The sequence below is a fragment of the Podarcis vaucheri genome (assembly GCF_965113315.1).
Source record: "Podarcis vaucheri genome assembly, chromosome: 11".
Classification (NCBI taxonomy): Eukaryota; Metazoa; Chordata; class Lepidosauria; order Squamata; family Lacertidae; genus Podarcis; species Podarcis vaucheri.
The window spans coordinates 44,201,506-44,227,572 of NC_138749.1; the positions used below are offsets into that span (position 1 = coordinate 44,201,506).

At 39.6% G+C, this 26,067-nt stretch overlaps 1 protein-coding gene across 3 annotated transcripts in view; it reads left to right on the top strand.

Annotated features, from left to right (window-relative positions):
• APC (APC regulator of WNT signaling pathway) overlaps positions 1–21,657 on the top strand; it is a 62,368-nt gene extending 40,711 nt beyond the window's left edge. For all 3 annotated transcript variants that reach the window (XM_082191532.1, XM_082191533.1, XM_082191534.1), the window contains 8 exons: positions 3,600–3,698; positions 4,614–4,992; positions 6,219–6,314; positions 7,278–7,417; positions 8,191–8,268; positions 9,014–9,130; positions 9,603–9,817; positions 11,034–21,657. In XM_082191532.1, the coding sequence (XP_082047658.1) occupies positions 3,600–3,698; positions 4,614–4,992; positions 6,219–6,314; positions 7,278–7,417; positions 8,191–8,268; positions 9,014–9,130; positions 9,603–9,817; positions 11,034–17,607 (7,698 nt within the window). In that variant the 3' untranslated portion in view covers positions 17,608–21,657. The remainder of the gene's footprint in view (positions 1–3,599; positions 3,699–4,613; positions 4,993–6,218; positions 6,315–7,277; positions 7,418–8,190; positions 8,269–9,013; positions 9,131–9,602; positions 9,818–11,033) is intronic.
• Positions 21,658–26,067: the final 4,410 nt, after the last annotated feature.

A 26,067-nucleotide genomic window follows, 5' to 3' on the forward strand; every position in this document is an offset into this window, starting at 1 on the left:
GATGCTCCTAAGTTAGCTAAAGGATAGAAGTGAACTTCATTTTTACAAGAAAAATCCATTTGGCAATGTGTTCAATGGAGAGAATATTAAAATAAGAATTAAAAACTGCACCACGTGAGACGAGAATAGAGTTGAAGACAGTAGGTTGGGAATGTAGCAGAACTAGTTGTGTTGATGAGAAAAAAAATAAGAGTATATTCAAGCAGAAAGGGTGGTGGCAGAGGTAGAGTGAGTATCCAGTAAGAGATGGGGATTGGTACATTCCAAGGACTCCTGTTTACTACTATTTTAATAGGTTTGGGGTATATTTAACTGGTTCTGTCTTAGTAGGATCAGTTGAAAAATACAGTTCAGCATGATTTGGGTCTTTTGTCAAATTCAGGGCTTTCTAACAATTTCCGGAAGAACAAATTGATTGGTCATCTTCATAATTGCCAATGTTTAAGCTCTATAGCTTATCCAAAGCAGGTTTGATTATTATAAGGAATTTAGTATTAGGTTCCATGGACAGATCATTACAGCGGCAGTGCTTTCGCTTGTGTGCTTTTCCAGCTATTGGCAGTGGACAGCTTAGTGTAAAGGCTCTCTTCTCTTGCTCTCTCCTAATCACTGCCTTATTCATCATCATTTTTTCCCTTATTTACACAACCAGATTTACTGTATGTTTTTCATATTTTTTTTCTGTCCTTCCTTGAATTCTTACATTTTTTTAAAAAAATTGGTTAATATATTGCCTGTAGCAGGGTTGATCAGCCTGTGTCCCTCTAGATACTGAAAAAGGACAGCTCCCATAATCTTTGAACCATTGGCTAACATGACTGGGACTGATGGGAGTTGTAGTTCAACAACTGCTGTTAGCCACTCCTGGCCTAGAAGACCCACCTATATTTGAAGTAATGGTGAAGTATTTGTATGGGCAGGCTTTTCATGTGCCCCTTGGAGCAACTGTATGTGTAGAGCGCAATCCTTGGGCCACATAAATATAAGCACTTCTATTAAATAATCTTTTAAATAGATATGCATTCTTTGAGGGCCTTGGCTAGCAAGTGTCATTTACAAACCAAAATATTAGACAAGAACCTTACTATTTCAGTGAAGTCTTTGGATTTAAATTCTACCCGTCACAATTTCAAAAAAAATATTGAGTGAATATGCTACTGCTTTGCCATTCCCCTGGAATAAGCAGTACTTATGCAGAAAACATAAAAAAAAAGATTCTGAGCAAGGAGGCTGCCGGGAAGGAGGATGAGAGGAGCAAATTGCCTTTGGACCAAGCACAGAATTAAAAAGTCCACTGATTAAAGTCTGTCCCACTTTCAGCTCTATACTGTTGGACCAAACAGCCAAGTGGCAAACCGCACTATCTGTTGCTCTATTGCTACTTCATCTCTGAACTTTCTTTCATTCCTGGAAAATACTCACTAATGCAGGCAGCTGCCAAGCTTTTTGTCTTGCAACCATTGAGGCAAAAAGAACACAATAAACACAGGTTTCCTAATATTGGGCTTGGTTACTTAAGCTGGCGAAATCCATTATGCTCCCCCAATCTTTTGGGAAGTGGTGGGGGAGGTGTTAAGCCCAGATATGAGTGTGCTATAATTATTTCCAGTACCCTGCTGCCATCATTTGCAGGCAACTCCCTGTTTGCACACGAATTGTATTCTGAAACACCATGTGCATTGGCAGGCTGCGTGTAAGTCCATTCCACCACTCCTTCTGGGGCCAAAAACTGTGTGTGTGCTGAACGTGTGCAAGCAGGGAGTTACTTGTATTCAAGCTGGACATGGAGTGCATGTGCTTCCTTTCCACCATTTCTGGATTTCTTTTAATTTTGAAACAGTAGTAGGAATGTAGAGGAAGGTAAACATGGTCTGACTTGCTTATGTGTTGAGAGTAAGATCCTGATCTGGGTGGAGAACCTCTGTTCTGGGGGCCTAATCAGACCTGTCAGGTCAACCCTAACCCTGCCAGGCAGTTGCAGCCAGGCCACACCCACCAGCCCTATAACTAATGACAGGTTCAAGGCAGATAAACGACCTTCTTCTCCTGAAAGGGGTCTTCAGCTGCTGCTGCTCAGCTAATTGGCAGGGCCTGGAAAGTCCTGGTCAAAGGGCTCCACAATGGGATCTTGCCAAGTGATTTGCAATGGGCTTCTTAAGAGCCTGCATCTAGCTGATTGTCTGGTCTTATGGTGCACTTTAAAAGGCATTTTACATTTCCCTGTGTGGTTTCACTTTGTTGTGACATCAGGTAATTGACAAGTGGGTAGTCCTAGGGTGGGCGGGCAAATAATGATCAGTTCTGCAAGCCGAAACCTTGCATAAAAAAGTTTTAGAGTGCGCTAGTAAGAGCCCCCATTCCACTTGTCTCCCCAAAAGAAGAATATTAGAGGATGCCAGTGTGATTAATAACTGCTGCATCTCATAGGTAGAAGGCAAGAAATACCTTCATTCTGATAATAATGATAATAGTAATAATAATAATTTTATTATTTATACCCCACCCATTTGGCTGGGGTATAAATAAAAACATAATAAAATTCTGCTTGGAAGCCAAAAGCTTCCACCCTTGCGTCCTGTCCTCCTAATAGCCAAATGTAATGTTTGGTATTCACAATGATCTTTTGGGTGCTTGTACATGGAAAGGTTAATGGGATTTCTTACCCAAGTGGCTTTTCCTGAGGTGAAGTGATGATTAAATGGTAAGAGGATATTATGACCTTTGTCACATAATCTATCCTAAGAAAACTTGGATGTAAGTTATTAATCATTTAATCGATGTGCTCAGTATTGAGTCCCCCAGATTAAATTAAGTTGATTCCTGTTCAAAATTAGTAGAAATAGAAAGTATATACTATATACACAAATGTAAGCTTCTCACATTTATGGAGAAATGGTCTCCCTACTACAGAAACTTTGAAAAGGGCACCTTCATTGAGTTTTGCAATAATTTAAACTTGGTTGATCATCTAAAAGCCAAATAGTAAATAAACTAAACATCCTTTAACTGGACAGCAACCCAGCAAATGCTATGATGTCACAGTCACACTTAACTGATCACCCCTAAATGAAATTTGGGTAGTCACTTCATTGCCTAAAGGGAGAGGAGAAAGAGAGAGAACGCAATTGGTATGACTAAGCGCATCCCTGACATTGGTAGTGCAAGTGGAGGAGAAAAGAGCAGTAATGCTGAAATTGTGCTTGAAAATGTCACCTGTGAGAGAGAATTGTGTTGCTTGGCCCAGGGGCTATGGTTAAGGGAATGAAATATTTCTCACAAAAATATTTCTTACTTTGTGAGTGCAGCACTTCCTATTCGCGTATCCTCCAATCTAAACGGTATGGTTACATTGTTAACAATAATTTAAAAGATTCTATTTTCATCATTGCTGGCAAAATGGCTAACCGCTTGTTGCTTTGTGACTCAGGTCACGATGCAGCTTTCCCTCCTCTGGCACAATTAGATTTTTACAGAGTTGACATGTCAGCTTTGTTTAACCCTAACTTCTAAATTGTGTTGCATTCTAAAATGCTGAAATTTTTAAATGATTTTGTGTTATGCTAATGCTTTCATCGCCAAATTGTTGATTAAACTCTTAGGGTTCAGCTGCTCGTATGGACCATGAGACATCAAGTGTTATGAGTTCTAGCAGCAGTTACTCTGTTCCTCGAAGACTGACAAATCACCTAGGTACTAAGGTAACCAAAGTTTGTCACAGGCTGTTAATGCCACATTTTACACTTACTTTTGAGAAAGGGTAGTAATATTGATAGTCCCATTGAAGGAAAAAGGGGTTAGATAAAATCATTATAAAGTGTTGTGATGTTATGGAATTTTCATTTGAAACCAAGCTGAATTTGAGTTTGTTGGTGCCTCTGGTAACCTCTCTCTTACATCATAGGTGTTGGCTCATATTATGGATGTATTGTTTTATTGGTACTGTTGCTGCAGGTTTACCTTTGACTTGAACAATAAACTTATATTGACTGATTGGTTGATTGATGTTCCCTTTCAAACTTGTCTGGAAACCTCCAATTAGCTGATCTTTTTCTGTCCAACTTGGCAGTCATTTTGCAGGGAAACTCTCATGCTGATTTTGAAATATTATTGTGGCCCTTGAGATGGTTTCAGCTGCCCAGTATATACTGACGCATTGAGTGTGTCAGATGACCTTGTCATGTACAAAATCTAACAAGTCTGTCAATCTTTAGTAATGGCTTCAGCATTATAGAATGGAAGTATCAAAGCAGCTGCCACAGTGCTACTACTAGTATTTCATGATGTGGCATTAGATTCCTGCTACATTAAAAATTTGAGGAGGGTGTCATTAAGCTTTTCTGAAAATGCATAATTGTTTATGAGTGCCCTGTCCTGTTTACAGACAAGAGTAATGCATAGTGAATCCTCCACTAATTTTGGTGATACAGTTTGTACTACTATGTCAACATTATTTTAGCTGCCTAAGAATAGTGCAATACAGAATCTGTAATGTTGAGAGTTGCTAACCTAGGCCCAAAGGCTTAATTCATCATCAATTCATCAAAAATTCTCCTGGTGGCATATGCCATTGCTTATACTTGGTAACATGTTTTTAAAAATTGCTTGCTTTGTAGGTTGAAATGGTGTATTCATTGCTGTCCATGTTGGGTACTCATGATAAAGATGACATGTCACGAACTTTGCTAGCCATGTCTAGCTCCCAGGACAGCTGCATAGCTATGCGCCAGTCTGGATGTCTTCCGCTCCTCATTCAACTTCTGCATGGCAACGATAAAGACTCGGTGTTGTTGGGAAACTCCCGGGGTAGTAAGGAGGCCCGTGCTAGAGCCAGCGCAGCACTGCATAATATCATTCACTCGCAGCCTGACGATAAGCGAGGCAGGCGAGAAATCAGAGTCCTTCATCTTCTAGAACAAATCCGAGCTTACTGTGAAACGTGTTGGGAATGGCAGGAAGCACACGACCAAGGCATGGACCAGGACAAAAATCCAAGTATGTCACTGTGTTTAAAGCTTTTACTTTAAAACCAGCGCGAAGTGTTTTTTCATGTTACGGCTTTGAATCTGAGTTCTTTGTAGAACAAGCAGTTTCAAGCAAGCTGTGTGAGAAATGAGACCTCTGGTTATGATGGGCAAATCTGCCCACTATAGCCCATGTCACTTTTGCTTGGTTTTCCTATAATTCCACTCTGTTGCTACTTTAATCTTGCATTTTCTTTACACTACCTTAAAGTATCTTAAGCCTCAGCCATTTATCTGCAGTATTTGTACCCAAATTCTTCGACAACCTCGGTGTCTGAAGGTGCTAATTAACTATACATCCAAATGGGCTGGATGAGGACCGAGGTGGGAAAGCAGAGATATGAGACAAGCAGGTGTAGCAGCTTTCTCTTTATAAACAAGGGAAAATGCTGACTAGGAAAATGACTTCTTACACCCAGAGGGAGATTGCAAGGGAAGAAACTTAGCAGCAACATAACTGGCAAAGAAGGAAGACTCCAAGAACTGTAGTTGGTCTGGGGTGGAGGAAGGCGGGAGGGGTAGGCAAGTTCCCCTATGATAACATTCCCCCATAATGCATTAGGGCTCCTAGGTCCAAGAGCAGAGACCCAGATTGGCTCCAAGCCCATCCCTGTGACATATACGGAAGACTCCTCTCTTTACCTTGGCTTTTGACAGTTATTTTTTGTGAGCCGCCACCTCTGCTGAATTTATAGTGCTCTGCTCCAATTTTCCATCTGTTTTATATGCTTTAAAATTGTTGTGATTTTCATCTGTTTTATGTTTTTATACATTGTTATGTAGCCCACCTTTCAGTCTCACGGTGCAGGGCAGCTAATCTTATAAACAAATAATTTTTTTAAAAGAGGTCTATGTTCTTGTGTGGAGTTCCATGTGTATAAGGAGGGGAAACCTTTTTGGCTCTGCAGGCCAGATCCTGGTCAGGTTTACCCCCATGAGCCAAATATAGTAGATGAGGACACCCATCTATCATTCACCTCATATTGGGTGACTTGTTGCTTGGAAGTCCAGAAAGACTATGCACAGTTATGCAGAATGTAGAAACTGTTTATTTCATAATTGTGTAGGGCCCCCCCTTAATTAGGTTGCCTTTCAGGTGTCTAATAAACAGCTTAGTAACTAAATCTCTCTAAGCTTTGCTTTGTTAAATAACTAATTGATGAAGTAAATAGTAATTATTTTCCTTGTTCTGACAAGTGCCAGCTCCAGTTGACCATCAGATCTGTCCTGCAGTATGTGTTCTTATGAAGCTTTCATTTGATGAAGAGCACCGTCATGCGATGAATGAACTTGGTAAGAGTGGAGCAAAAAGTATCGAACATATATGCTCAAGATCACATTACATGGATTAGTCAGAGCTTTAACAACCTGATGGTATCCACAATCAGGAAGATAAAATGTTAGATTTTCCTCACCCTTTCAGTACATGAATGCTTATTGTTTTAAAATTGTTATCTTGGCTCTGGAGAATGCTGTAGCTCCTTCTATTTAGATAATTTGTTGAGCTAGGTATCTTTATCCCCAACCCATTTGTTCCATAGCTACATAGTTGCATATATGCAGGAAGAAACAACAGTGGTGCTGACAAGAGTGGTTGTTAGCAGCATACGTGTTGCTTTTCTTCAAGTTCTGTTCACTTGTGACATCTGCATATAAGACATAGGGGGAACATTCATCTTTGAATGCTTAAAGAGTGTTTGTTATCCAAAAAGTGCAATGTGTACAGATAGCAGGTTTTTTTTCTGATTTGGAGCAAATTGGTTTGCTTTCTTTGGATTCTTAATACTTCCGTGAAATGCTCCCAGTTCTTTAAAAACAATTCTTAGTTGCTATAGTATGGATCCCTTGTAACCATCCCCTTGCTTTGTCTTTGGCCTTAGAAAATAAATGCCAATAATTATTTATAATAAATTATTCGGAATATTTAGAATAAAATTACAGTGGTACCACAGTTTATGAACTTAATCCGTTCCGGAAGTCCGTTCTTGAACCGAAACCGTTCTTAAACCAAGGTACGCTTTCCCTAATGAGGCCTCCCACCGCCGGTGCCCTTCCACCATTCGGCTTCTGTTAATAGACCGAGGTAGAGTTCGCAAACCGGGACACTACTTCTGGTTTTGCAGAGTTCATAAACCGAATAGTTTGTAAACCGGCCTGTTCTTAAACCGAGGTACCACTGTACTTAGAATAAATTATTTAGAATAAATTGTTTCGAAAAATATTTTTTTCTAACAAAAAATTCCACTATGTTTATAGGAGGATTGCAGGCCATTGCAGAATTGCTTCAAGTAGACTGTGAAATGTATGGGCTTACTAATGACCACTACAGTGTCACATTAAGACGATATGCTGGAATGGCTCTGACAAACTTAACTTTTGGAGATGTAGCAAATAAGGTAAGTTAATTTTTCTTTTGCTATTTAATAGTTTTAATATTAAGACTTTCAGCTTTTCAGCTGTTCTGTATATAATGGGCTGCTGTCATTAACTTCAGACGACCGTGATACAGTTGAGCATGGAACAGAAAAATGTAGTTCTGCTTGTTTCTTGATATTCCTCAGCAGACATTGACACAGCCACAATAACACAATTATGCTCTGTATTATTATCCTATGCCCTATGACTATTGTTAATGAATATTTTAATATTCTCCTTTCTGCTTTTTTTAAGGGTATTTTGTATAGGTCATGAAATAGTTGACTACATTTTTACATCTGCACTTTATTGTAATTCTTGAACCTGCCACTATTTGGAAATTTTAATCCATTTTATGATCTGATAAGCCAATTAAGTCTTTACCTGGAGAAGGTAGATTTGGCCATGGTCATTCATGCCCTAGTCCACTCTAGGTTGAACTACAGTAATTTGTTTTAAGTGAGACTGCTATTGAAGATTGTTCAGATACTTCAACTTATCCAGGATGGGGCTATTGGGGCCCAGATCACTGCTATTTATTATTTTGTTCTTTTGCTGTGAATTTATATATTTACTGTTTTAGCTTTATGAGTTTTAGCTTTATGAGTAGCTGTGAGTGCACTTAGTGCAGAAAAGTTGGATAATAATTTTCATGTTGTTTTATGTCTTTAATTCTGCTTGTAAAGAAAGTAACTTGTGACCTGTCAACATACTGCTTAGTAATTTGTTTTGTTATCTCCCTCTTTTTCATCAGGCCACGTTGTGTTCTATGAAAGGTTGCATGAGAGCCCTTGTTGCCCAGTTAAAATCTGAAAGTGAAGATTTGCAGCAGGTAAATCTCACTTGTAGAACTTTTATCCTACTGTGTATTGCATAGTTTTTTGTTTTTTCATTAAAGAAACTTGATTGGGGCATCTTGATAGAACTGTACAACTTCTAATGTTAAGTGAGATTAGGCAAAGCCCAAGTATTTTATGTATTCCTTAATGTAATACAAGTTGATCCACATAGTCTGAAAGTTCTTAATTTGCATGTATTTTATTTGTATGCAGCTTTTTCACCAAAAACAATTATCAGAGAGGCTTAACAACAATGAAACAGATGCATTTCAAACAAACGCTACAAAAACAATTACATAATAACATAGCAAAACAATATCAGGTATAATAACAAGATTACTTGAAAGAAAAAAATAACAAGATCACAGCATCTAATAGCAAAAGTAACAAGGGAGCTTCACAGCTTCACCAATCTTCCCATGATGTGCTCACAGTGTGGAGTAGCTGGAAACACCCCTCCAATTTGTAATTTTACCACAGATACATAGAACTTGGAAAGAGTCATTCCAAAATATTCATCAGAATATTTGAAATCATATGTAGAATAGAATTTGAAATGAAACTTTGGGCTACTGCATTGAATTAAATTTTAAAATGAAACCCAGTAAATTAAATAGCTTATTATCATGCAAATCATGCATCCTAAACTGTTTCCTGGCAGTCAGCAAGTATTAAAGGGTAGAAAACAATAAAGTTAATAAGGCAGATTGAGCTTTTTTATTCTTCCATTTTTTGCAGGTCATTGCAAGCGTGTTGAGAAATTTGTCTTGGCGAGCAGATGTGAACAGTAAGAAGACACTTCGTGAAGTTGGAAGTGTGAAAGCACTCATGGAGTGTGCTTTGGAAGTTAAAAAGGTTACCGCAAAACCACATTTTTCAGTATTTTAAGTATATGAAATTATTTTTTGGTTTCCTTATTCATAGAAGAAAAGTGTAATTATTCCTTCCAACAGCAAACTAAAATACCCATTAAAATTGAATGGTTTTGTTGGTAACATTGGATACAATCCTTTGTTTAGGCAGAAGTAATTCCCCCTGAGTTTAGTGAGGCTAACTCACTAATAATTAACATTGGAGTGCCATTCTTTTATATGCAGCAGACAGTGAAGTTGTTACCACTAGCAAAATAAACACTAACTAACTGGTCTCACTAATGGAAGTGCAACAGGGCTCCCCCCATTGTGCCCCCTCACATTGTGCTCATGTTTATAATAGTGTTGGATTCCTCTCTTGATTATTATTTTTTTACCAGTGTCAAAACATTAATTTGTTTGGTTTAAGTTTGCATTTCAGCCCTCTTAATTCCGTGTGCTTGCTCTCTCTGCAGGAATCTACCCTAAAAAGCGTACTGAGTGCTTTATGGAATCTGTCAGCCCACTGCACTGAGAATAAAGCTGATATATGTGCTGTGGATGGTGCTCTTGCCTTTTTAGTTGGCACACTGACTTACCGGAGTCAAACAAATACTTTAGCTATCATTGAAAGTGGAGGGGGAATACTGCGTAATGTCTCCAGCTTGATTGCTACAAATGAGGACCACAGGTAAGTGTGCCATCTAGTTACCTAAGCAGTAAGCCGTGCATTTTATGCAAATTGCTGATGCAGCAGACGACATTTACTGGAAGGAGGCAGAGATTATGAGCAAAGTTAGACTTAGTGGTGTTGTATGCTGATACATCAATTATTGCTGCAGTGTTGTTCTTAGAAGCTCACTGCTCAGATGGCTTCAGCTTAAGAATTTTCTCTGGAACAGAAGTAAGCATTTTATTTGGTAAGAGATTCCTGCGCTGCTTGTGATAAAATGGTCCCAGTTTTACAAATATAAGATAATATAAAGGCAGTACATGATAAGCACTGTTTTCAATAATGTGATTTGTACAGCACAAATCACCTTCACTTTAGTTTGTTGATGTTGGATAAGCCTATTTAAAAGTAGGGATGTTCTTAGCTAAAACTTTGGCTGGAATCCAAAGGGATGCATTCTGCAGTCACATATGAATGCACACATCTTTCACTATAGCTGGAACACTCTCAGAAAAGCTATCCCCGTTGGTAATAGACCCTTCAGAGTGACATCCCATGCAAGTGTATGGGTCTGTTCCCAGAAGGCAATCTATGTGTGTGCATTTGGAAAAGCTTTATATTGTATTGAGTCTCCCCCAATTTGGAGGTTTGCTGGATTCTTTGGTGCCATTGTCCCCTGTTCAAACAGGACACATGGTTTTGGAGAGTGGTTTGGAGGCAGCAACATTTGGGGGCTCGGATGTTTTGGAAGGGGAAGGGAGTGCATACTATGGAAAACAGGGGTAGCTTCTAGAAGCTTCCTTTAATTTTATTTTATTTTTAATTCTCAGCAGTGCCACCGGCTTGAGCACTGGTAGAAAAGGAACTTCCTGCTGCCATCCTGGCAACTTTTAAGCTGTTTTTCAAAACTAAAATAAAAAATGGGGGGGGACCCCAGGAAGCCATCGCTGTCACTGACAGAACCTTCCTTCCCCTCTGAAACATTGCCCAAAGCAGAATAAAAGTTTCTACCCCAGGTGACAAATTGGGAGCAACAGTGTCAGTATTATCCTACAAACAGTTTCTGTACGCAGATAGTCATTATTAGATCCTGGTCTTTAAGTGAATTTATGCTAATGCCTATTTGTAGGATTTTGGACAACATTATTAGCAGGAAAAAAACATAGACACTTTTTTGTCTTTCCTCTTGTTAAAGTGAATTTTCCCCCTCCCCCCCTTTTTTTTTTAATTCCAGGCAAATTCTAAGAGAGAACAGCTGTTTGCAAACCTTGCTGCATCACTTGAAGTCTCATAGTTTGACAATAGTCAGCAATGCATGTGGAACCTTGTGGAACCTCTCTGCACGGAATTCAAAAGACCAGGAAGCACTGTGGGACATGGGAGCCGTTAGCATGCTCAAAAATCTCATACATTCAAAGCACAAGATGATAGCCATGGGCAGTGCTGCAGCTCTAAGGAACCTAATGGCAAACAGGCCTGCGAAATATAAAGATGCTAACATCATGTCTCCGGGTTCAAGCTTACCATCTCTTCATGTTAGAAAGCAAAAAGCACTGGAAGCAGAGTTAGATGCTCAGCATTTATCTGAGACATTTGATAATATTGATAACTTAAGTCCCAAAACATCTCATCGTAATAAGCAAAGACACAAACAGAATCTGTACAGTGAATATGTTTTAGATGCTAATCGACATGAAGATGGAGTTTGCAGGTCCGAGAATTTTAATAGTAGCAATGTAACCGTACTTCCACCATATTTAAACACTACTGTACTGCCTGGCTCTTCTTCCTCAAGCAGAGGAAATACAGAGAGTTCTCGGTCTGACAAGGACAGGAGCTTGGATAGAGAGCGTGCAATGGGATTAAGCAGCTACCATTCAGCAACAGAAAATTCTGGGAGCTCCTCTAAACGAATGGGAATGCAGATCTCTACTGCTGCAGCCCAGATTTCCAAAGTGATGGAAGAAGTAAATATGCATATTCCACAAGAAGAGAGAAGCAATGGATCTGTAACTGAAATGCACTGTTTGCCAGAAGATAGGAATGCTTTAAGAAGAACAGCCGCTGCCCATTCTCACACAAATACCTACAACTTCCCTAAATCTGAGAACAGGACATGTCCTGTGCCTTATGCAAAAGTGGAGTATAAGAGAGCTTCTAATGATAGCTTAAATAGTGTCAGTAGCAGTGATGGGTATGGTAAAAGAGGACAGATGAAGCCTATTGAATCTTACTCTGAAGATGAAGAGAGTAAGTTTTGCAGTTATGGACAGTACCCTGCTGATTTAGCTCATAAAATACACAGTGCTAACCATATGGATGACAATGATGGAGAGCTAGATACTCCAATAAACTATAGCCTAAAATATTCTGATGAGCAATTGAATTCTGGAAGGCAAAGCCCATCACAAAATGAAAGATGGGCAAGACCTAAGCACATAATTGAAGAGGAAATAAAGCAGAATGAACAAAGACAGTCCAGAAGCCAAAGTGAAGCATACCCTGTATACACTGAGAGTAGTGATAATAAACACATGAACTATCAGTCAGCTTTTGGACAGACAGAGTGTGTATCTCCTTTCAGATCAAGGGAATCTAATAGTTCAGAACAGAACAGAGTTACCTGCAGTCACGGAATAAATCCAAAAGCGAACCAGTCCATATGCCCAGTTGATGATTATGAGGATGATAAGCCAACTAACTATAGTGAACGCTACTCTGAGGAGGAACAGCATGAGGAAGAAGATCATCCAACTAATTATAGCATAAAATACAATGAAGAAGAGCACCATGTAGATCAGCCTATTGATTACAGTCTCAAGTATTCAACAGACGTTCCTCCTTCCGCACAGAAGCCATCTTTTTCTTTTTCAAAGAGCCCTTCAGTACAGAGTACTAAAACGGATCATATTTCATCAAGTAGTGGGAATACATCAACCTCGGCTGGCTCAAAGAGACACAACCAGCTTCATCCAAATTCTGCTCAAAGTAGAGCCGGTCACACCCAGAAGTCTGCGTCCTGCAAAGCACCCTCCATCAACCAGGAAACAATGCAGACCTATTGTGTAGAAGATACACCGATCTGTTTTTCAAGATGTAGCTCTCTGTCATCTTTGTCATCAGCTGAAGATGAAACAGGACGTGAACAATCCACACGGGCAGGAGATGCGGACAACTCTTTGAAGATAGCGGGGATGAAAGAAAATAGGAGTCTGTCTGCAGCAGGTACTGTAAATGAAACCTCTTCAGCCTCACAACACATTAGAACAAAATCAAATAGACTTCAGGCTTCTAGTCTATCTCCTTCTGATTCAGCAAGACATAAAGCTGTAGAATTTTCCTCGGGTGCCAAATCTCCTTCAAAAAGTGGTGCGCAAACTCCTAAGAGCCCACCAGAACATTATGTGCAGGAGACTCCACTTATGTTCAGTAGGTGTACCTCTGTCAGTTCCCTGGATAGTTTTGAGAGCCGTTCGATTGCTAGCTCTGTTCAGAGCGAGCCTTGTAGTGGGATGGTAAGTGGTATTATAAGCCCAAGTGACCTTCCAGACAGTCCTGGGCAAACAATGCCACCAAGCAGAAGTAAAACCCCACCCCCTCCACAAGCAACCCAAGTAAAGAGAGAAACAGTCAAAACAAAAATACCCACCACTGAAAAGAGAGAGTCTGGGCCAAGGCAAACAGCTGTCAATACAGCTGTTCAAAGAGTGCAGGTATTGCAAGATGCAGACACACTGTTACATTTTGCTACAGAGAGTACACCAGATGGATTTTCTTGCTCATCAAGCCTAAGTGCATTGAGTCTTGATGAACCGTTTATACAGAAAGATGTAGAGTTGAGAATAATGCCTCCTGTACATGAAAACGACCATGGGAATGAATCGGAACTTGAACAGCCAAATGACACAAAGGATAATCAAGAGAAGAAGACAGAGAAGCCCACAGAGACTGAAAAGGATATCCTGGATGATTCAGATGAAGATGATATCGAAATATTGGAGGAATGTATTATTTCTGCTATGCCAACAAAATCTTCACGTAAAACCAAAAAGCCTTCACAGATAACTGCTTCAAAAATACCTCCACCTGTAGCCAGAAAGCCAAGCCAGTTGCCTGTGTATAAACTTCTCCCTTCCCAAAGCAGATTGCATTCTCAAAAACATGTTAGTTTTACACCTGGAGATGATATGCCACGCGTGTATTGTGTTGAGGGAACGCCAATAAATTTCTCAACGGCTACATCGCTGAGTGATCTCACAATAGAATCACCACCCAATGAATTGGCTAATGCAGAGACAACTGGTACATTGATGGAACCTGCAGAATTTGAAAAGAGAGATACCATTCCCACAGAAGGCAGAAATACTGATGATGCTCAGAGGGGGAAAAAGTCAGCTGGGACTACTATTGCATTGGATGATGACAAAGCAGAAGAAGGTGATGATATTCTTGCAGAATGCATTAATTCTGCTATGCCAAAAGGGAAAAGTCACAAACCTTTCAGAGTGAAAAAGATAATGGATCAAATCCAGCAAGCATCTACATCCTCATCAGTAGGTGCCAAAAATCAGCTAGAAGTTGACAAAAAGAAACCAACTTCACCAGTAAAGCCCATACCCCAAAGTAATGAGTATAGAGCACGCTTACGAAAAACCACAGAGCCAAAAAGTAATTTTAGTGGTGAAAGAACCTATACAGACAACAAAGAGACAAAGAAACAAAACCTTAAAAATAGCTCAAGGGACTTCAATGAAAAACTTCCAAATAATGAAGAGCGTGCAAGAGGAAGCTTTGCATTTGATTCCCCCCATCATTACACTCCAATTGAAGGAACTCCTTTTTGTTTTTCACGTAATGACTCTTTGAGTTCTCTAGACTTTGACGACGATGTGGATCTTTCAAGGGAAAAGGCAGAACTGAGAAAGGGGAAAGAAAGGGAAATTAAACCTAGTACCAATGCAGAACATCAGTCTGCAAGCCAGCAATCAAGCAGTAGAATGCAAGCTTGCCAAAAACACACTCCAGCAGGAAGAAAGCAACCCAAAACTCTGGTGCAGAAGCAAACTCCATTCTCTCAGTCATCCAAAGATATTTCAGAAAGGGCTGCAGCTTCCGATGAGAAAACACAAAATTTTGCAATAGAAAATACTCCTGTTTGCTTCTCTCGTAATTCGTCTCTGAGTTCTCTCAGTGATATCGATCAAGAAAACAACAATAACAAAGAAAGTGAACCCAGAGAACAAATGGAACCATCTGATGCACAGATAGAACCAAGTAGACCACAAGTTTCTGGCTATGCTCCTAAATCGTTTCATGTCGAAGATACTCCTGTGTGTTTTTCAAGAAACAGTTCCCTCAGTTCCCTTAGTATTGACTCAGAAGATGATCTTCTACAGGAGTGTATTAGTTCTGCCATGCCTAAAAAGAAAAAGCCTTCTAGAACAAAATCAGACAGTGAAAAAAATAGCTCCAGAAATATGAGAGGCATTTTGGCAGAAGACCTGACACTAGATTTGAAGGATATACAAAGGCCTGATTCAGAACATGGTTTCTCACCAGATTCAGAAAATTTTGACTGGAAAGCTATTCAAGAAGGTGCTAATTCTATTGTTAGCAGCTTACATCAAGCTGCTGCAGCAGCATCACTGTCTAGACAAGCCTCATCAGACTCTGATTCAATCCTTTCATTAAAATCTGGAATTTCCTTAGGATCACCCTTTCATCTTACACCCGACCAAGAAGAAAAACCTTTTACTAGTAATAAGGGTCCAAGAATTATTAAACCAGGGGAGAAGAGTACACTGGAAACAAAGAAAGTAGAATCTGAAAATAAAGGTATCAAAGGAGGAAAGAAAGTGTATAAAAGCATGATCACAGGTAAAGCTCGTTCTAATTCAGAACTTACAAGTCATTTGAAACAGCCGTTGCAAACCAATATGCCCTCAATCTCCCGAGGTAGGACAATGATTCATATTCCTGGAGTTCGAAATAGCTCCTCAAGTACAAGTCCAGTTTCTAAAAAAGGGCCTCAACTAAAGAGTGCAACCTCCAAAAGTCCTAATGATAACCAGACTTCTACTAGTTCTCCCAGAGTAGCCAAGCCATCTGTAAAACCTGAGCCAAGTCCTATATCCAGGCAGCCATCTCAACAAGGTGGATCAAGTAAAGGACCTTCTAGATCAGGATCTAGAGATTCCACACCTTCTAGACCACAACAGCAACCCTTAACCAGACCTCTGCAGTCTCCTGGCCGAAATTCAATTTCACCCGGCAGAAATGGCATAAGTCCCCCTAATAAACTCTCCCAGCTGCCACGAACGTCTTCTCCGAGTACCACTTCCACTAAGTCTTCTGGTTCAGGAAGAATGGTATACACCTCTCCAGGCAGACAGATGAGCCAGCAAACTGGGGGGAAACAAACTGGGTTGCCCAAAAGTACCAGTGGTATTCCCAGAAGTGAATCTGCCTCAAAAGGATTAAACCAAATTTCTGGTATCAGCGGCTCAAACAAGAAGCCTGATGTATCTAGAATGTCATCGGCCAAATCCAGTGGGAGTGAATCTGATAGATCTGAGAGACCTGTTTTGGTCCGCCAGTCAACTTTTATTAAAGAAACTCCAAGTCCCACTCTAAGAAGGAAATTGGAAGAGTCTGCCTCGTTTGAATCTTTGTCACCTTCCAGACCAGACTCTCCTACACAGTCCCAAACGCAGACTCCAGTTTTAAGCCCATCCCTTCCTGATATGTCTTTATCTACTCATTCAGCCATCCAAGCTGGTGGCTGGCGAAAGTTACCTCCTAGCCTGAGTCCTTCTTTGGAATATAGTGATGGGAGACCAACAAAACGGCATGACATAACTAGGTCTCACTCAGAGAGTCCTTCCAGGCTGCCAATTAACAGATCAGGGACTTGGAAGCGCGAACATAGTAAACATTCCTCATCACTTCCTCGTGTGAGCACCTGGCGTAGGACTGGAAGTTCTTCCTCAATTCTTTCAGCTTCTTCAGAATCCAGTGAGAAGGCAAAGAGTGAGGATGAAAAGCAACATGTAAGTTCTTTTTCTGGACTCAAGCAATCTAAAGAGAGTCAAGCGCCAACGAAAGGTACTTGGCGGAAGATTAAAGAGAACGAAATTCCTCAGATAATGACAAGTCCTCCTCAGAATTCCTCACCAGGTGCTACCAATGGTTCCGATTCAAAAACTCTCATTTACCAGATGGCACCTGCCGTCTCAAAGACAGAAGATGTTTGGGTGAGGATTGAGGACTGCCCTATTAATAATCCTAGATCTGGAAAATCTCCCACAGGGAATACCCCCCCTGTTATTGACAGTGTTTCGGAGAAAGGGAATGTGAATAGCAAAGATCTTAACGGAAAACAAAATGGAGGGAATGGGAATGTCCCTGTTCGTACTGTGGGTTTAGAAACCCGCCTGAATTCATTTATTCAAGTAGATAGTCCAGACAAGAAGGGAACGGAAACGAAACCTTTGCTAGGCAACCCTGCCCTTGCCCCAGAGACTAGTGAAAACACTGTTAATGAACGTACGCCATTCAGTTCCAGCAGCTCAAGCAAACACAGTTCGCCCAGTGGTGCTGTTGCGGCAAGAGTGACTCCCTTCAACTACAATCCAAGTCCCAGAAAAAGCAGCGTGGATAATACTTCCAGTTCCACGCGGCCATCGCAGATACCAACACCAGTGAATAACAGCACAAAAAAACGAGATTCAAAGACTGAAGGTACAGATTCAAGTGGTGCCCAAAGTCCTAAGCGTCATTCTGGATCATACCTGGTAACTTCTGTTTAACAAAGAATTTTCATGTGTTAATGCTATATGTGAAACTTTTTAATAAAACTATACAAAGTTGGGTTTTTTTCTTTTGTAAATAGCTTTGATTCTTGTAGAGGGTCCTTGTTCTGGAAGCCATATTTGATATTCTTTGTCTTCACTAATAATATTTGAGGGAGTCCCAATTTATTATTTAGCAATAAAATTGCTAAAGCGACTATATTTGTACAGTATGTTTTACATATATTTAATTAACATCCCATACCTTTAATTGTTTAGGTGGGGTGGGGGTGGGGGTATTCAGGAAAGATGAACAGAGATTAAAAGAGAGAAATCTATTGCTATATCACTCATTTCTAGATTTGCAAAATGACTAAACTACATCAGGGAGAAATTGGTATTTATGCAAAAAAAAAAAAAGTATTTGTGAAGCCACTTAACCTTATAATTAATCATGTGGCTGTGAAATTCACAGTAATATGGTTTCTGCTGAACAAGCCTGTTTTTTCTGCATGGATAGAACTGATGGTTCATTTTCTGAAATGATGATAAACATTTCTGTGGTCACATAATGTGCATAGATAGTTATGGTGTAATGATTTACCTTTTGGTTTTGTGCTCCGAAAAAAGAAGAAAAAAAGGAAAATCTGTGTATGTGTAACACTTGAACAAAATTATTTTACCAGAACTAGATTTTAACTGACAGTAGGTAGGACTTTTGCTATGCTGTAACTTGTTGTATATTCTGGTATTTGAGGTGAGATGGCTGCTCTTTTATTAATGAGACATGGGTGAAGTCTCAACAGAACTAAATGAACATTTCAGAATAAATTATTGCTATATGTACATTTTGTTGTGTGTTACTTTTGCAGTACATAAGAAATCGATGTTTTAGTATTTTTGAGGAATATTCGTATTATGTATTAATGCACTTACTCAAGGCTTGTTGGGGATAATCTATATTACATTGAAGTCAGTAGAAATATTCACATCAATTTTAATGGATCTGGATTGCACCCATTGCCTGTTACAGACACTGGCACTCTTCCAGTTTATAGTTGCTGTTAATAGACTCATATCTACGGCATTCAAATCAAGCATTGGGGTTTTCAGTTGAGATTTTAATTGGTTCCAGGTACAGAAAGAGGCTTAAAGTGGTACTTCCAGATATATATACATGCATATACATACACACACAGCTTAGAGTGCTATTTGGTGTACAAATAAGAGTTTTTCAGCTTTGAAAAAAAATGGGGGAGGGGGTTAAGATTGGAAGCTTATTTCAAGTTTGTGGCATTTAAATAATAAAAAAGAAATTGGGTAATACTTTGAGGCTAATATACTAAATAGAAGTGTCTTATTAGAAAATAAGATTTGTACATTAAACCACACTAACTTTGGTTTAACTCTGACTTTGTATTCACATATGCTTTGTCTTAAGAGACCTTCATTAGACTGTTTACAACAGAAGTACTCTGCTAAACTTAAGTGCCTCTATTCAAAAATAGCAAAATGCGTGTGCACGTGATTACAATAGTAAGCAAGTCAGTTTTGTGTCTCAGGCGGGTTTTCATTATTAAAATCGTACATGTAATTGTTTGATAGAAGGGTTCATAATCTGCTGACAAATGTCCTCAGATATGCCATCTTAACCGTTGACATTGGGGCGGGGGTTCTTATCATACGACACACTAGAGAAAGTGATCTTCTATCGGTTATAGTTTTCCCAAACCTGTTAATCTCTATATTAAGCTAAAATGCTATTAACAAATAACATGCATTTTCAATCAATTAAGCGGTCCAGTTGAAACATCATACTTAAATCATGATTTGCATCAAGAGGGCAAAATGCAGCAAGCCTAGGGCCTTCTCACTCTCCCCTATCCTCTGGCATGGGTGCAAGGAGGAAATATGAAGCTTACACTTTTGCTTTTGATTAGCCACAGCTTAAGTGCGATATCCAAATCCTAAACTGGTAAATCTTAACTATGGTTAGTGAAAACAAGCCAGCTTTGTAAACTGTGTTTTGAAGTTGGCTTGTTTCCTCTACCCATCGTTAAGACTATTTACATCATTAAGACTATTTACACATTGACTGGGTTTGGCTGTCTAAAACAGAAATGACAATTTCTGCATTCCTCATAGCAGAATGCAAGGCCAAGGCTTTCTGTTGTTCATCCTTGTAACTGTAAACCATGGTTTAATATTAGATGCAAACACCTAATTTGATTCCTCCCCTTTAAAAAATGGCACATAGATCAGCTGATTAATCCAAAAAGGCTTTTAAAAAGCCAGTTTACAAGAGAGTAAAAATAAGTAAGCTTACAAGTGGGATATCTCTTAATAAAAATTATTGTGTAAGAAAATACACAGCTCCCTATTCCTGATTCTCTATCAAGACTATATGGGTGGGATTCACCTGACAAACCTCATCAACGGAAGCCCCACACAAGGGCTTACACCAAGCATGGCCAAACTTGGCCCTCCAGCTGTTTTGGGACTACAATTTCCATTATCCTTGACCACTGGTCCTGTTAGCTAGGGATGGTGGGAGTTGTAGTCCCAAAACAGCTGGAGGGCCAAGTTTGGCCATGCCTGGCTGACACAATGGGGCTCCCCCCCTGACCCACGTGCCCCCCCCAGTTGGCTTGGGTGTGTGTCTCACGAGAACCCCCAGAACAACATGCACGTGGAAGGGAGCGGGAATTGATCTGTCTGATAAACTGATTCACTTGTGCAGGCGAACATTCGTCTTAGTGTGACACTGAATTCCACTCTATGTGTATTTATTACTTATACTTTTTGCCTTTTTAAATGGGCATATATAGTGGGCATACCATATTGGTAGACTATCTTATGTGGATTGATCCCTGCCTATCTTACAGTTTTTATGATACATTTATGTATCTGTTTCGGTGTAACTTATGTACCACATCCAATATGGATTAATCAATAGGATCAGAATTTGTTCATATATATATGATTCCCTTCCATTTCCCTTCCCACAGCTGTTAAAATGGGGAGCACAGCTAGGGGAAAGCCCACCAAAGGGGTTGCATGTATCCTCTGTTGTTGACTGCCAGGCTTGAATGGCTACTTGACGTCACTGATGCTCTTAAATTTGTACTTGCTAATTACTGCTATTTTTACATCTAATGAATTTAATCACTAGTTTATAGGTCTGATGCACCACACAGTATGGCAAAGCCAAGTCAAGAAACTCAAAGCATCTTCTTTTCAATTCCATTTGACTCTCCTAAAGCTTTTCTGCTTCCACCCTGAGCTTTGGAACTCCTTTGATTAGCTGTGAGTCACTGTACAAGCCAAGAGCTTTCTTTTCTGTAATTAAATTCTGACTTCAACTGAAATAAAATGAAATTAACTAATAATTTGATAAGATTGATTTCATCTTTTTTTAAGCCCAGGAAAACCACAAATGTGCAAAGTGTCATGTTCAACTTTTTCTTTTTTTACAATAAGTGTACCTTTTATTTCAGTGTATGCGGCATTTAGACATATTTATTTTAAGGCTGTGACCATATCTGTATTTTAAGCCTATTATTGCCCATACCTTTCCTTTTAAGATTATTCATTGAACTGTGATTAACTTGAGTCTTCAATGAAATAATTTATTGTTGCAAATTATGTACTTTATACTTTTTCAGAAACCTGTAAGCTATGCTTCACTATTCATAATGTAATGTCAGTATTCTGATACATTTTCGTTTCTCTGACAAACCCACCGTGACTTAAGATCTCTGAGGTAGTTGTTTTCAAAGTAGTATCTCTGACTATTGACATGTCTGAGAAGTTAACTTGAATTTCTATGTATATTTTTAATGTATGAAAATGAAAAAATTAAAATTTGAAATTTTGTGTTTAACAGAAATTAATTCATAACTGTATAGTTGAATGACTTCAAGGTTAGAGTTCTCATTTTTTCGGTGTTGCTCATGGGTCATGTACATAAAAAGCTTCCAAAGTGAGCATGTTCAGTCCAAAAAACTTTATGTATGTGTTACATGTAAATATACAGCAAACTGCCATTAATAAAATCCAAGATATTTAGGTGTGTCTTTAATAAGTCACCTTAATTCCTTCTTAAGCCAGGTATCATTGTATAGACAAACAATTGCAAATTCAAGATTGGCTATAGTTTGCTCTGCTTCTGCTTTGTGTTAGGTGTCGGCAAGAATGGATATTTGAACTGAGTTAGACTATGTAAAACGGAACCTGAGGATGATAAATAAATTCTATTTGATAGGGCAAGATAGTTAACAAACCCAGTGGAGATCTTTGCTTAACGTGTCAACTTTCAGAGCTAGTCTCAATCTTCAGGGCAATATTAATTTTACAGTGTCTGTATTAGCTGTCAAGCAAGCACACTTTTCGAGTATACATACCACATTTTCACAGCTTAGAGTTAATAAATGTGTATGGACAATACATTTGTCACTTGTCTGTCGCCCTCTTTAAAATGTTCTTCTCTGGACCAAAAGGTAGTGAGTGACAGCTTTTAAGCGGAGAATCCCGTGGTTTTTTATATATATATATAAAACAACAACCTTTTTGATGTAGCCTCTTTAAGCTTCTTGACGGTGACCTTTATGATGTATCCTCAGTCTTGAGCCAAGGAGGGATGTTAAAGGCCCTGTACACAAGCCGCCTCCTGAAAAAGGGCTAAAATACTAACATGGCCAAATGCTATTTCTTTTTTAAAAAAAACAAACCAATAAATAAATAAACATCTGTGTGAGTGTATGATTTTGTAATTAATTTGTTCGCATATTAATTTGTTCCTGGAATTTATTTTCAGAGCTGTTTTCACATTTTCCTTTCAGTTTCTCTTCTCCAAACTGTGAATCAATAGCTGAATGTTCAGTTGAGCATGCTTACACATCACAGCTCCTTGTCAATATGCCTTTACTATCATTTGTTCATTACAGTGAAATATGGAATTAGACCCATTAAAGATATGAAGATGCAAACAGAGATGGAACAGCGTATTGCCCTAAAACACTGTTAATGGGACGCCATATTGCATTTACCTTTTTTCTGATGCAAGTAGGTTTCCCATTCATGCTAATGGGAGATATGTGCATGCTTAGCATTATAATCTTTGCAGCAGGGTTAAACTTGGAGCTCACAATTTGTGATCAGATAATTCCCAGGTGTTTTCAGTTTTGCTTCCTGCATTCTATTTTACGCAAAACCTTTTTGCAATTTAATTCTTATTTCTGAAGTTCTTGCCATTCCTCCCAGCTTTATGTCATTTGAAGTTTTTTCTTTCTTTCTAAATTATGTGTTTTACCATAAAACCAACATACAGTCTGATTCCACCTGTACCCCAATTTCTTATATACCAACAATTTTACAGTGAGGTGTAACTTGTTTCATTTTAAATGCATTCTTTCAGCTTAAATTGTGTTGATTTAAGATTTTGAGCCACTGACAGATGTTCTATCAAAGGTCTTGTTAGCATGATCCTATGTTGGGATTTAAAATGAAATTTTTGTTTTGTTCTGTATCCCCTTACTCTAAAGAGCATGGCTTCAGGACTGCTGGAACAGAAAACAAAATGGGGAAAATCATCTTCAAATACCGTTCGATGTTTAGGAACTTGTCTTATACAGAGCCATAATACTGGTTCCATCTAGTTCAGTATTGTCATTGGTGACCTGTCTGCAGTCGGTATTTTAGACGAGGGTGATTCCCAACCTTACCAGGAGATTGAACCTGTGAGCTTTCTGTAAGATCTAGGCAGAATTCAGTGGGAGAGATTTAAGCACGTGTGTATTCCTTCCATTGAAATCTGTGGCAGTCTAATATTTAAGCTAGATCAGTGATTTCCATGCTTTCCCCCCATGGACTAGAAAATTGCTGAGGGCTTTTGCAGACCACTTATTTTTGCTTTGTAGGTATTAGGAGCTGTATGGTTTTTAAATGTATCTTTACAGAAACACCATTGAGGACATGGTTCACAGACCACTGGGAATAATGTCTCAACATTTAAAATTTAAAAAACAAACCCTACAATTTCAGTATTAATATTAGGCACCAACTATAGTTGATGAGCAGTATTTATATATAAAGCTTGATGACCTTTGCAGTAAACATTCACATTGAGTTGAACTCCACTACCAGAAAGCTGGATTCACTTAACATTCCTAAAACACATTCCACCCCACTTACCCTTTTCTGAGATGCTGCAGCCACATCCTTTCCCTATGACCCACACTGTGTATGCTCACTCCCCCCTATTTGGAATTCTAATGTTAGGATGAGGTTTCTAGTTCCCAATATGCTCAGGTTTGTTGTGCCTACAGTCGTACCTTGGTTTTCGAACGCTTTGGTATTCGTACGTTTTGGCTCCCATACGCTGCACACCCAGAAGTAAGTGTTCCGGTTTGCGAACTTTTTCAGAAGCCGAATGTCCGACACAGCTTCTGCTTGACTGCAGGAAGCTCCTGCAGCCAATCGGAAACCGCACCTTGGTTTTTGAACGGTTTTGGGAGTGGAACGGACTTCCACAACGGATTAAGTTTGCGAACCAAGGTACAACTGTATTTTGGGGAGCAGACACTGGGAAACTGTCAGGTCAGGTATACAGACTATTCAGCATTTCTTTAAATGAGCTTCCTAATGGCAGCAAAAGTCTAGGGAGTGGTCTTCAAATCCTTAACCTGCAGGGAAATCCAAACAATTGCCACTATTACATCATTCCCTTCCAAAAGATAAAAAATTATTAATTTTCTGTAGCGTTTTTTTCATATCTCAAGGTTCTGGAGCTCTCCTAGCTTTTCCTCCGATCAAGAAATATGCCGTCTGTGCACGTGCAAATGTAGTTCTGCTTGGAATTGACTAAAGACACTACTGTATTTCTCAGGACTTATCTGCTTTTTGTTGGGAGGTGCCACCACTCTGTCTATATAATCCCTTCCTGTCCCATCTGTTAATTGATCCGTGTTACAAGCTTCTCTTAGCCATTCCTGCCAGATGAATGAATGTTAATGACCACCTTAGGCAATTCAGCGCTTTCCAATACCCTTGGTGGGTGTTTGTATATGTTGGGAAAACTAGAGAGCAGAGCCTTGCACACCCATTCTTCTTACAACATTGTTTTCAGAAAGCTTAACCTAAAATATATAGTCTGACTGTACACGGAGTATACTATTCTCTGCTTGTTAAGGGCTACTTCCCATGTTACTTTTCCCTGTTTGTGTTTTGAGAATTCTAGGATACAGAGTTGCCTGGGAAATGGCTAAAGGCTTGTACAGTCATACCTCAAAAGTCGAACAGAATCTGTTCCGGAAGTCTGTTTGACTTCAAAAATGTTCGGAAACCAAAGCACAGCTTCTGATTGGCTGCAGGAAGCTCATGCAACTGACTGGAAGCCACTGGATGTTTGGCTTCCAAAAACAGTTTGCAAACCGGAACACTCACTTCCAGGTTTGCGGTGTTTGGGAGGCAAAACGTTCGAGAACTAAGCTGTTCGAAAACCAATGTAATGTGAAAGTGGTCTGATACGGTTCTTCAGTAGCAAGGAACTTTGCTAGATGTATACCTCAGACTCTGTCAAACATGTATATGACAAACCCTGCTCCATTGACGAATAAGCACCGGACACCTTCCCCTGGTGGCGCGGTGGCCCATAGATTGCAGCAACATACTGGGCAAGGTTTTGCCCAGTATCTTATCTGTCTGATGGGCTCATGGGAAAAAGCTGTCCCATGAGCCCTTACTGCAGGGGGCAGGGGAAACCCTATATAAGGCTGCTTCCCCTGGAGCTCATTTTGCTTTGAGAGCTTCCCGCCCGCTTGCCCTCGGGTTAGAGCCTTCGCTGAGCAATTTTGGGTTGCTGGTTGACTGGGCCAGAAATGTTTTTTTCTCTTACCTGATTGGCACTTGGTTGGGGATTTTTTAGCATATCCCACAGTGAAATATGGCTTTCCTTGGTTAGGCGGTAGAAATCAGCAGAAATGGCATTGATCAGGATCAATATAGTATAGTGGACAACTCCATAAGGGACCTGAGGGGAGGATTGACCACAGCAAACCCAAGCGAGGGTTCGGGATCTGTCTGGTTGGAATCTGCACCCTGGTCCCCCAGTGAGACCTCGTTTGCTTGGCTTGCACCACAACAAGGTTCAACATTGGCTGACTCCCATCATACAGGTTTGGAGCAGTCCAAACCCAGTGGATCCATTCTATCAACAGGAGCTTATGGAATTATGAACTGATCCTGGAACCCAGTGCCATGCCAACCTTTTTCCTGCCAGCTGCTGTCAATAAAGATTTGGCCTGATTTTATCCCATCACCATTGTACAGTTATTTTGCTGCTCTTATGGGTCACAAACCTGCCTGGGCAAAGACATGGCCAGATTTTGGAACAGTGTTGAGTTTTAAACACATTTAAAAGAACAAGTACAGGGAGAAGAAGTTGTTATGGTAAGCTCTGTACAATGCAGCATAGTAAAA